This window comes from Puma concolor, unplaced genomic scaffold (genome assembly GCF_028749965.1).
Source record: "Puma concolor isolate L17-30 unplaced genomic scaffold, mPumCon1.1.hap2 unalloc_scaffold_80, whole genome shotgun sequence".
NCBI classification, from domain to species: Eukaryota; Metazoa; Chordata; class Mammalia; order Carnivora; family Felidae; genus Puma; species Puma concolor.
Genome location: NW_028240292.1, coordinates 46,608 through 58,667, shown reverse-complemented (window position 1 = coordinate 58,667; position 12,060 = coordinate 46,608). Strand labels below are relative to the sequence as shown.

Sequence of the window (12,060 nt, the reverse complement as noted above, 5' to 3'; positions counted from 1 at the left end):
CTTTCCTGAACAGTCCCCCTCTGTGCTTTGCTGGGTCCCTTTCCTTCTCTGACCTCAGTCAGTCACAGAGGGTGTCTTTCACATCCTTTCCAGCCGTCTGTCCAGCCGGCCTCTTTCCTTCACCTGTTGCGCAGAGCCACAGCCAGGCTCGTTCATCTGGGGCTTCTTCGCGCCTGTACCTGGGATGCAGGGCGTGGTCCAGAAAGATCGTCTCATGTGGAGGGTCAGGCCGGCCCAACTGTCACGGCCTCCAAGCTCAGCTGGGCTTTAAAGACTGCCTTCCAGCCCTTGGCGCAGTTTCCCGTCCCGTTTTCCTAAGCCTTGTTGCCAGACTCTTACTTCCCTCAAACCTACTCCACCCTTTCTGCAGACACACCCACTCTCCTGGGATGGACGACCTGCCTCCCAGTTCCCAGAGAAGACCTGCTGCCGCCACCTTCCCTGCCCTCAAGGTCATTACCTCCCGCACGCACACCGCTCCCCCCCCCTCCCCGGGGGCTTCCCTCCTCGGCCTTCCTCTGGCCACTCTGCATTTCCAGCTTCCCTCTCTCCACTGGCTCTTTTCTGCCACTCGCGATGTTCAGGTTTGCGACAGCTCGCGTCTCTCTTCACGTGGCTTTGCTTCTCTGTCTGCGCTCGGCGCCCTGCGTCTTGGCTCCCGGGAGCCACCGCCCTCACACCTTCCTGCCCTCCCTGCCACACTCTGCATTCTCGGCCGGTCCTTCATCCTTGCTCTGGTGGCCCACACTCCCAGCTTCTTGGGCTTCTTCCCCGGCCTCCCTGCTGCTCTCTGCTCTTGGGCTGCTCTTGCGCTGCGTTGCCCCTAAGGCTTCTGTGCTTAGCCTTCGTCTTCTCCCCACATCTGCGTTCCGAGCAAACTCCCCCAAAGCAGTGCTTTTTGCTGCTCCTGCTAACACGCTCTGAGTTTCCTTTCCGGGCGCCTCCGCTGTGCTTCGGAACCTCATAGCAAGAAACACACCGGACGTCGCCACTGCACGCTCAATCGACCCCTTAAATCCGGCATTTCCGGAGCTGACCGTGTTGACCCCAACCTCAGAGGCTCCCAGACTTTCTCTGGAGTTGAAGAGCCTCGCTGTCTAGCCGGTCACTCAGCGTGGAAACATGGTGGCCGTTCTAGGGGATTCCTTCTCCCTCTCCATCCACGCCACGTCACGAAGTCCTGCGTGTTGTATCTTTGTAATAGCTCTCTGTCGCCTCCCCTCCTTATCCGCTGCTTTTGGGCGGGGAGGTGGGGGGGGGCTCCTTATTCTCACTTGGATCTCCCATTCTCCCTCCGGTCTCTTCATTCTCAACTCCTCAGTTTCCCTGCGCACCAGTGTGTCTTCCCTCCCCAGCCCTCCACGCACCTTCCACACTGTTGCCAGGAGGATCCTTCCAAAGAAAATAATTGTAACACTGCTAGCTTATGTGTGTTTGGGTGCTTACCATCTGCCAGGCCTTTTCCCAAGCGCTAGTCTTGTGTTGACTCATTTAATACCAAAATCAGTGCTGTATTATCCCCTTTTACAGGTGAGAAAACAGAGGCCCAGAGAGCTTCAGTTAAGTTGTCCCAGGTCACAGAACCAGCAAGTCTGTCTGCAGAGTCTACACTCTCAGCCACTTAACGTCATAACAACAAAAACCACATTTTGAGCTTTCTAGGAATTAGCTCGTTGCGTGTATCCTCTCTTTTAATCCACTCAGCTCTGGAAGTTGGAAATTCTTAACGTCTCCGCTTTTCGGACGAGGAAACAGGGGCACGGAGACATGAAGTAACCCGCTCATACTTACACGGCTTGTAGGCGGTGGACGGGGCTTTGACCCGCAGCAGATGTGCTCTGGGCTGTCAGTCTTAGCCACCTCACCCGCCCACAAGGGGCCAGCACCTTCTGAACTCACACTTTCAGGAGTATTTTTCTGTTCTTCTGGGTTGTGGGTGGCAAAGGAGGTATACTTGTGTGAGATGTTCATGCTACTAAGAGTGTGATGAGAAAAGACCAGCGCCTGTTCAAGTGATATCCAGATGGAATGGGACGCTTTGCCCAGTAATGCCATTGAATTTCCTGTGCCAGTTGAACATGCTTCATTCTGTTTTTCCCTCCTGCCTTTGTAGGCGTTGACCGTATGATTTGGGATTTTTCATAAATCCTTAGGAATACAACTACCATAGTAGTATGTTATAGCACAACAGCTTGTCTCCACCAGTAGGCTCCTGAAATTATCCAGGGTAGGAAAATTCTCTCGTGAACTTAAGACATTATGGGAGACATTTTCGTTTCAGGTGACCTGGTGAACACGTGTGTGTTTCTTCTCTCTCATTACAGTCCACTGAAATGTTAGGTATTTTAAAAAAAAAAAAATCTGGGAATTAGAAAAGATGGTACTAAAAGCCATTCAGAAAAAGTCCCAGATGACTGATTCAGAAGCAGCCCTGGGGCTGTTTTATTTGTTCGCTCCTTGTCCAAGGCAGGACAATAGGATGTAAGAAAATCCTCAGAAAGGCTCGTACATCCATTTAAAAACAAAAACAAAAACAAGCTACTGAGAAAAAGGTACAGAGTTCTTGGCAATTAAAAAATCTGTCACCAGTTCATAAAAAGTCCTAGGACACTAAGCAAAGAAACGGTCTTTGGAAAAGCAGTGAAGCGAGTTTCTGTGTTCTTTCATTTCTCAGGATATAGGACTCCCCCAAATGGACATCGTCGGGAATAGCACTCCTAAAACAGGCCATTTCACAGTCAGAGGAGCGTCCCTCCTCTTCGTGCAAGCGTCCCGTCCTATTAATGTGACTAAGTCACGTTGACGATCACACGAAAAGACTGCTGTCTTTTAGCCTTCCTGGCAGCCCTAAAGATTTTTTTTTTTTTTATCCCAGTGGTTCTTAACCGGAAGTAGTTTTGCCATCCTCCTCGCCCCCTGATCTGGCAGTGTCTCCAGATGGTTGTGCTTGTCCCTGCTGGGGAGAGGGGGACACGTTGCCACTGGGTTTTAAGCGTGTAAGGGCCAGGGATGCTGTTAACATTCTACAGTGTTCTGGACAGCCCACAGGAAGGAATTATTTAGACCAAAATGTCAAAAGTGTCAAGGCTGGGAAATAGTGAACTGTAAATTGCCAAGCCGACTTGCAACCAGAACTTTTCCTTAATCTCCCAAGATGTCAGAGACCTAAGAAGTTAAAAGCTGCAAGCTGAAAGTTGGCAGTCTTCTCTTTATGCTAAACTATCCTAATACTTTACTAGAAAGTAGATAAATCTCCAACAAACACTTCTTGTGCCTGATGTGCCCGCACAGTGAAGCTCAAGGCGTGACATCAAGAATAACATTTAGCCTGGGGGAAAAAAAAACATCCGTAGTTGGACTGTTTGGTACATCCTTCTGTCGTCACTGTCAGTCTGTCTGGTTCTCTTTCCCAGGGTGCCTGGGTGCAGTCTCACAGCCCTCCTTTGACCGGGACTGCAGACAGCCATGACGAGTCAGTGCTGGCATCATTCCTTCCCTAAGAGCTATCCCCGCCCAGACTGGTCCAGTATAGATGGCAGATGCCTAAATTCTTTCCTTCTCCGCCTCCCTCTCCCTCCCCTCCGCACGACCGTGCCGTGGTGAGGTCTTCAGGAGATGAGATCTCTTTAACCTTTGTCTCTTTGATACATGTCATTATTTTAGGGTTGCCTGGCTGGCTCAGTTGGTAGAGCACGCGACTCTTGATCTTGGGGTCGTGAGTTCGAGCCCCACGTCGGCTGTAGAGATTACTTACAAAAACGTTACTAGTTTTGTCTTCATCTTTGAAATATTGGCATTTGGTGTGCAATTGCAGGTTGACTGGTTTGTTTGTTTTTTCTTCCTTTAGCACTTTAAAATGCCACTCTGTTGTCACTTGGTCCTAGTGTTTCTGATGATGAGTCAGCCGTCGTTCCTGTGTCGCTCCCCTGCACGTTAAGTGCCTCTTTTTTTTTTTCTGTCTGCCTTCAAGATTTTCTCTTTGTCTTTCTCAACACTTCAACCTTGATCCTTTTAGGTGTGTCGTTCTCTGTGTTTATCCTGCTTGGAGTTCTTGGAGTTCTGAATAAGTGGATTGGTATTGTTCATTAAATTTGGATACTTCCCAGCCACTGGGTATTCAGTAGTTCTCTGCCCCACTGTTCTTGGATATCGTTCCAATTTTCTTCCTCTCTGTATTTTCATTTGGGTCATTTTTAAAATTTTTTTTTTAATGTTTTTATTTATCTTCGAGAGAGACAGAGCGCGAGCGGGGAAGCGACAGAGAGAGAGACAGAGACAGAGAGAGACAGAGGGAAACACAGAATCCGAAGCGGGCTTCAGGCTCCGAGCTGTCATCACGGAGCCCGATGCGGGGCTCAAACCCACAAACTGTGAGATCATGACCTGAGCCAAAGTCAGACGCTTAACTGGCTTGAGACACCCGGGTGCCCCTCGTTTGGATCATTTCTTTCAACTTCCAAACCTCTGATGAAACCCCTCATCTACTCATTCGTTCGGCCCGCCTTTTTCACTAGATGCTCTAAGGTACTTACTGTAATTAAGTCCCTGCAAAATAATTCCAACATCTTGGCCGTCTTTGGATCTAGTTCCATTGACTGCGTGTCCTGATAATGCATCGTTTCTGTTTTTCTCCTGTGGTGAGTTTTGACGGGATGCTAGCCACGTGTCGACGCTGAGAGTGCCACACCTCTTGTGTCAGGCTGTTCGTGCAGGCACTCAGCTCTGCTAGTCTGTTGTTGCAGGAGTCTGGGCTCTGCTGTGGCTCTGGGCGCATTCAGTTCGCCACAGGCTTCCGCTTATTTGAGGGTCGGATGAAAATGTCTCCTTTGGCAGCTCTTGTTTATCTCAGTTGTCCTGCCTTACCCCCAAACTTAGTAGGACTTGTGTGCCTGCCTCAGGAGAGCTAGAACTCTCCTCAGCTCTCGTGCCCTCCCTACGGTAGTGGCCCAGTGCCCGATACTCATTTTGAGGTGCAGAGGCCGGCAGGGACCGCTCCTCCTCTCGGTCGTTCCCACCGCTCTTCGGCAGGCTCTGCCTGTCTGAGCCTCGGATGGTCCCAGGGTCGGGGGTGTCGTCAGCTGTCCCTTGCCCTCCTTCCGTGGTGGGCGGCCCTGACCTCCCGCTCCCCCTCAGACTCCAGCAGGCCCCACACACCCAAGCCTGAGGGGTTCCGGGGCCCACGGTTCTCCCACCCCCGTTATCGCCTTGCGTGTGTTCTTCCCGCGCGCTCTTTCCCACGTCCGTCCTCACTGCCTTCACGTACCCTTCCTCAGCACCCAAGCTTCTAAATCCAGCTCACGGAGTAGGTCTCAAGAGCCATCACCAGTTTCAGAAAACCTTCCTGCTGTCTCAGGCCTGCATCAGATGCCCTCCCATCACTTCTAACCTTTGGTAAGTTATCATCATCTCTGCGTCTAGGTTTCTCATCTCCAGAATGGGTATGGTGATAGCATCGATGGCTTAGTTATCTTGAGGATTCAGTGAGTCCACACGTGCAAAGCACTCGGAACACAGAGGCGAAGAACGGGATCTCGGGGGCAAAACTGCCCAGACTCAGCGCCCTCCCGTGAAACCTGGAGCAGGTCACGTCACTTTTCAGTGCCTCCGTTTCCTCCTACCTAACGTGGAGGTAACGATACTTACCCCCTGGATGTTACCGCCAATGTCAAGGGGGTTAACGCTTACGAGGCACCTGGACCAGTGCCAAGCGCATAGTATGAGCTCAGTAAACGTTAGTTAGCTGTGATGGTGGAGACGACAGCCCTCTCCTCTCGGAGGCCCTGTGCCTCACTCACTGCGCTGGAGCATAATCGCTTACTTTCCTTGACAGCCCTTGCGCCCAGTCAGCGCAGGGGCCGTGACTCTTACTCGCGATGGCTCATGGAAGGGACTCCAACACATATTTGCTCAGTGACTAACTGAGTGAAAAGGTTAGCGGCAAAGTATGCATGACACCCTGTGGGGTCGAATGCAGCGATGGGCCGTACTGTTCCACTCAGGGACCATTTCATCATTCTGAATATCCTTTGGGGGAAAAGCCTCTTTTTCAGGGTAAAAAAAAAAACACCTCGCGTTCTGTTTTGAGTCATCAATAGCGTCCTTCCCTCCATCAAGCCACGGTGTCGGAACACTCTTTTCTTTGACCTTTAAAAAAGGGCAAGTGAAGATTTATGGTGTTGTCCACCCAGAATCTCGCCGTCATCCAGCAAAAGAGCCTCACCCCAGTTTTCCAGGTGAACATTTTTTCCCTTCATTTTCTGCACCACGCTGATCATGGAACTTTCTGGGCTACGTCCGCATTGTGTTCTCCTCCTAGACACTTAGGGGATCCACAGTTATTCCAAATTCTCTGCCTTGCATGCCTTGAAAAATCTGTAGCATTTATTGTTGTTTATACAGATACGACCGTACATTTGCAAAGCACAGCTTTGAAGGTTTCAAATATTCTCTTTTCTCACAAACATTCTGTTTTGTTGCAATCTCTTAAAAGTTGCATGAGATGGTTGATGCAAACGTAAATAAAGTGAGGTACAGGAATGTCACGAGTTGTATTTTTAGAGCCTAAGGTTAGTTTGTGGTGGAGCCGGGACCAGAATCTGGCGTGAAAACAAATGAGGAGAGAGTCCGCTTTGGTCAGGGACCTTAAAACTGCTCTTCCTGAGGGTCCAAAGGCTTCGGTTCCCATGTCATTTATTTAACGGGTGGCTGCCCCAGTTTCCACACCCGTGAGCTAGGGATAAAAATTGCCCCATAAGGGTACGTGTAAGAGAATAAAATGAAATAATTATGCAAAAGCGCTTTCATAACAGAGAGGAATGTACGAATGCAAGCTTAATCTAGTACTGGAAAGCTGGTTGATTACCTGAGTTATGTCCATGAATTCTAGCTTCTATTCTGATTTATTTCCTGATCAGAGAGACCTCCACATTTTAGAGGTTTTCCTTGAACTTTTTAAAGCGTTTTTCAAGTTGATGGTTTATAGTCGGTGAGTCAGTCCTACCATTTCTTTTAAAATAGCAGCATGGCATCGGCCCAGATCAGACTGGGAGGGCTTCCTGCCTGTGTTCTTGTTCACTCCCTGAATAACTGCAGAGGCCTTCAAATGCTCTCCTACCTTTGGCCTGTCCTCCAGGGTCAGAATTTTCATTCTGAAACTCAAATCTGATGCCACTCCAGGACAGAGAAACCATCAATGGCTCCCTGTTGCCCCTTAGTTCCTGGTTCTTGGTTCTTTTCAGCCAGGCCCCCCTCTCCTCTTCTTCTGTGCCCTAGTGTAGGACCCTTTGCGCATTCCCTCTCCCATACTGTTGGGGTCTGCTTAGACTGCTTCCCTGTAAAGCCTTTCCTGGCCGCACAATCCATTCTGCTGCTCTGCTCCCAGAAACTCGGAACAAAGTTGGTTCTTTACATTTCTGTCTTTCCTTTTAGCTCCCAAGGGTGGGGACTGCGGCTCATTTCTCTCCTTCTAGCCTCCCCAGTGCTTGACATTTAGAGAGGGCTCCACGAATACCGGCTGAATGAATGAAGATCTACACATCTCATAGCAAGGTCATCCTAAGATGGTTTCTGTCCAGAGAGTTCTTTGGCCCTCTGGGAAGGCACACCTGAGAACCACCAGGGCTGGCATTTGTATAGCCTCATTCCCAGCGGCGTCAGGCACAGAGGACTGAGACATTGATCCTTCGATGAAGGGTTTTTGCTAACTCACCACATACTAGGTCTCTGAGTTTCTGTGCGTTACGTGCCTGTGATTCTCTTTGGGGGCCTCCAGCCCACGCAGTGTGACCACAACCAACTCTTTGTTGTAGCTGAACGGGCTGCCCGCTTCTGTTGTGGTTTTATCTTTGTGTGGCCTGCACTCGGCCGTAACTTCTGGGAGAAGCTAGAACGCTTGGTCACTGCAGAAGCCTTCCACAGATAAGACTTAGCTTGGGAGTTATCTGAAGGTGGCGGTCATCTGTCGTACTGCTCCGGACAGCTGACGCTCCGTGAACCCTCACCCGGGACCACATTAATGAGCCGAAGGAGATGAATGGCGTCGCTAAACGATCACTGTGGTGGTGGCATTATTATGACCATCGTTCCCATTTGACTGTGGAAGGCATGGGCACTCATATTTGCAGCGACCAAGCAGCAGCACTGGGACTCCCAAGTCAGATCTGTCTGACCCCAGAGCCCTGACTCGGCTCGTACCGCATTCCGTCTCCTTCTTTGCCTGCGGTGAACCTTAAGAGTCCGCCAGCCCTCGGGTTCTTATCACTCAGCCTGCAAAGGCAGGAGCGTGAGCTCGGTTGTGAGTCACACACATCAGACCCCGTTCCAGGCAGTACTGACCCAGCAAGGGTGCGGCCGCGGCCCGTTCTCTGGGAGCACCTCTGTTTTTGCTACTCCCAGCCATTTACTGCCGGACCCTCTTTCTGTCGCGTCCTGGTGATTACCGCGCCACCTGCCAGCTTCGGTCCTCTGACCCTCCTCCCTCGGGGGTTCTCAACCCTCGCCGTACTTTGGAATGGCCGGGGAAGCTTTACGACAGAATGCCCTGCCCTACCCCCAGAGGTTCCATTCGGTCATTCCGGCTTGGGGTCCGGGTATTAATCTTTCTGAAACCACCTTGGGATGTCGTAGAACTCGCACATTTTAAGTGCAACACTCGGTGATTTCTTTCTTTCTTTTCCTTTTTTAATGTTTATGTTTATTTTTGAGACAGAGAGAGAGAGACAGACAGACAGACAGCGTGCAAGCAGGGGAGGAACAGAGAGAGAGGAAGACACAGAATCCGAAGCAGGCTCCAGGCTCTGAGCTGTCGGCATGGAGCCTGATGTGGGGCTTGAGCTCACGAACTGCGAGATCATGACCTGAGCCGAACGCAGTCAGACGCTTAACTGACTGAGCCACCCAGGCGCCCCCAAAACTCAGTGATTTCTTAGCAAACCGACAGCATCGTGTGACCGTCACCACAGTCTGATTTTACAAAAGTTCTCTCACCCCGATGAGATCCCTTAGGCCATTTTAGAGTCAGTGCTCAGTTCCACCCCTGCCCTCAGTTAACACTAATCTGCTTCCTGCCTCTGTAGATTTGCTTTTTCTGGCCATTTCATACAAATGGAATCATCTGGGGGTGGCTGGGTGGCTCAGTCAGTTAAACTTCAACTTTGGCTCGGGTCACGCTCTCATCGTTAGTGAGATCGAGCCCCGCGTCCGGCTCTGTGCTGACAGATCGGAGCCTGGAGCCTGCTTCGGATCCTGTGTCTCCCTCTCTCTCTGCCCCTCCCCTGCTCGTGTTCTGTCTCTCTGTCTCTCAAAAATAAATATTAAAAAAAAAAAAAAATGGAATCACCTGTAGTATTTTTAAAGCCCCCAGGATTATAATGTGTAGCTATGGTTGAGAATCGCTGTTACCTCTTGGATTTTTCTTTTTTTTTTTTTACTACCGTTGCCTAGATTCACAGTGGCTCAGAGAAATCAATAGGCGCCTACAAGGGCTGCCTTTTAGATAAGCCGTAAGCGTAATGAGCACTTCAGATAAGCCGTAAGCCCAACGGGTCCTGGACTGAGAGCTTAATGATCATTTATAACCCGCTTTTTATGGAAACGTGCTTTTCAAAGTCCAGATGTGCTGACTTAGGGAGAAGCATTTGGAAGAGAGCTTGCACAACCTGTCTTAAGATGCGGAGTGCCTCCCTGCCGGTGGCCACGGCACTGAGTCAGAGCCGAGCCCTGAATTCGTGTGGCCTTGCCTTTGGCACTTCTGCTTTACATTTTTTTGTGTATGGCCTTTCGCCTCCGCCTGACTTCTTGCCCGGCTGTGGCAGTAAACTGAATCCCCCATCCCAGAACCGCCCCCCTCCCCGATAGGATTTAGCTCCACATGCTTTGTCCGCGTTGAGATCCTTTACAAAATAGGTCTCACATATTTCTGCCTGCTTCAGTACATTTTGAAACCTCAAACTCAGCTGCCCTCAGGCCCAAGCAGGTTTACTATCTAAATGACTCCCCTGGGGAGACCACCGCAGGGACTTGCACAGTGTCCCCGGCAGCGAGCTTCCTTCCGACTTTGCCACGAGCAGAAATTGTTGGTGGAGCACATGGTTACAGCAGGGACAGCAAATAGATTCCATTTCGTGTGCCAGAGGGGGAAAAAGGCCAGCTGACCAAACAAAAAGCTGTGGGATAAGCTTACGTGCGTAGGAAGACAATAAAACCCAATTCCGTTTATCTGAGAATATAACCTTTCATCTTATTGACTGGAATTCAAATAATAATAATAATACAGAGATTCAGTTAAGAGCCATCAGGGTTTTGTTATCGTTGTTTAAGGTAAAAAGTAAACGGTATTAATCTTAGGAAAGCTATAAACATGAAGGCAATTATGTACGTAGGTATATGTGTTAGGTATATACAAATAGGTATTAGGTATATTTCACCCATCCTATTACCAGAATACTTTGATCATTTTCCCTCTGAAAACTACCCTTTTCCTTTTCAGTGTTATGCAGGGGTCTTCTGTTTTTCTTTTCCCATACTTTCCCTTTAGAAGTCTATAAACCCTCTTTTAAGTCTTTTAAAACTACTTTTGGAATGTGTAACAAATTGTTTCATTTTTATAAAGTGTCATAGGGTTCCTTTACTTTTAAAATCCAGTTAGGTAGACTTCAGATCACTGCCCAGAAATTTAAGAAGACCGCTAATCTAATGAGACAGAACAGGAAAAAGTCACCCAGTAGTTCCCTGGCTCACTGTGAAATCAGACGAGTGTGTCCAGACTGGGCACAGAGGCTCAAGTGGGTTTTGTAAAGGCTTGTACCAGGAGAGGACAGCGTTGCTCAAAATCTGGTTCCCGGCAGAATGCATCTGGCCGCTGTCATTTCCCTGCAAATATAAATTTCATTGCAGTCGGTGACCGTGTATGTCTTTGCCCTGTAGACCGTATTGAGACGCCTCAATTGATGGGTCATAGTTTATATTCTTTCTCAAACATGCACTTAAATATTTGCAGGTAACCAGCATTTCAAATCAGTTTATTAAAAATTCTCTCCGTGTCTCACTTTTTTTTTTTTTTTTTTTTTGGATACACCCAAGTGATGGTTGAAGTGAAAAACCAACAGAATTATGAACTCTCGTGTGGCTTGGTCAACCAAAGCCGTCAACACCAGAATCTTGGGGCAGTGGGAAGGCACTGATGTTTGAAGTTCGTGTTGGCTCTCGGGGCCGTGTGTTTGCCATCCCTGGGGAGAGAGGGACTGAGTGGTAAAAGGTGAGCTTTTGCTCTCGGGCTGAGAGTGGCTCAGAGCTGGTGAAATCCCGAAAAGCTAGCGGCGCCGCTTGCCTTCAGAAGAGCAAGTTGGGAACGCGCAGACATCCCCCTTCAAAGTAAGAAGAATTGGGAGTGATTAGAAAAGATCAAAGCTTCTTGGGAAACCACACTGAACCGGTACACAGATCAGAGGTCAGCAAACTATGCAGTTTTAAGTGTTTGGGAAAAAAATCAGGAGAATATTTTGTGACCTAGGAAAGTTATGTGAACTCACATTTCAGCGGCCAGAAGTCACGGTTATTGGAACATGGCCAGGTCCATTCGTCTGTATGTTGTCTGTGACAACCTCTGTGTCTCAGTGGCAGAGCGGAGTAGTTGCAGCAGCAATGGTGTGGCCTGCAAGCCCGAAATATTTACGATCTGGCCTTTCCGGAGAAAGTTTGCCGACGCCTGACCCAGGCAGTGGTATTTATTTAGAACTTGTCCTGACATTGGTGTGTCGGTAAGCATTGGGAAGAGAACAATAGTTACAATATTTCAGTGGGTTTTGGGGTGGGGAGTGGGTGGAGGTGGGTAGGGGGAGGAGAGACATCACGTCTGATTTCCGCCTGTCACCAACGTCCCCAGCATCGGGCTGCGCCTCACATTTGGACTGTATCATCAGAGTCAGCCGCCCCCTTTCATTTTAGCGGCAGCTTCTCAAACATGAGGCGGGACTTCGGAGAAGGCCGGCTACACGCCTCCGGACCGGCTTCACGTACCAGTCCTCAAAGTGACTCCAGAAAGCCTCCTTGTGAGGTTTGCAC

The 12,060-nt window shown here is 49.4% G+C and overlaps 1 protein-coding gene and 1 long non-coding RNA gene across 11 annotated transcripts in view; one reads left to right on the top strand and one right to left on the bottom strand.

Moving 5' to 3' along the window:
- Positions 1 to 12,060, top strand: part of LOC147570837 (uncharacterized) — a 121,617-nt gene that overhangs the window by 84,722 nt on the left and 24,835 nt on the right. Inside the window, exon 2 of one of the 10 annotated variants that reach the window (XR_015247983.1) lies at positions 5,419 to 6,233. The exons of 8 other annotated variants lie outside the window; for them this stretch is intronic. This is a non-coding gene — a long non-coding RNA (uncharacterized LOC147570837). Of the gene's footprint in view, positions 1 to 5,273; positions 5,392 to 5,418; positions 6,234 to 12,060 lie in introns of all 10 variants that reach the window. One more of the 10 variants, XR_015247980.1, reaches the window with a different exon arrangement.
- Positions 10,517 to 12,060, bottom strand: part of LOC147570836 (leucine carboxyl methyltransferase 1-like) — a 44,557-nt gene continuing 43,013 nt past the window's right edge. The window contains exon 8 of the mRNA XM_086696752.1: positions 10,517 to 10,869. Coding sequence (XP_086552878.1) covers positions 10,714 to 10,869 — 156 coding nt within the window. The 3' untranslated portion in view covers positions 10,517 to 10,713. The remainder of the gene's footprint in view (positions 10,870 to 12,060) is intronic.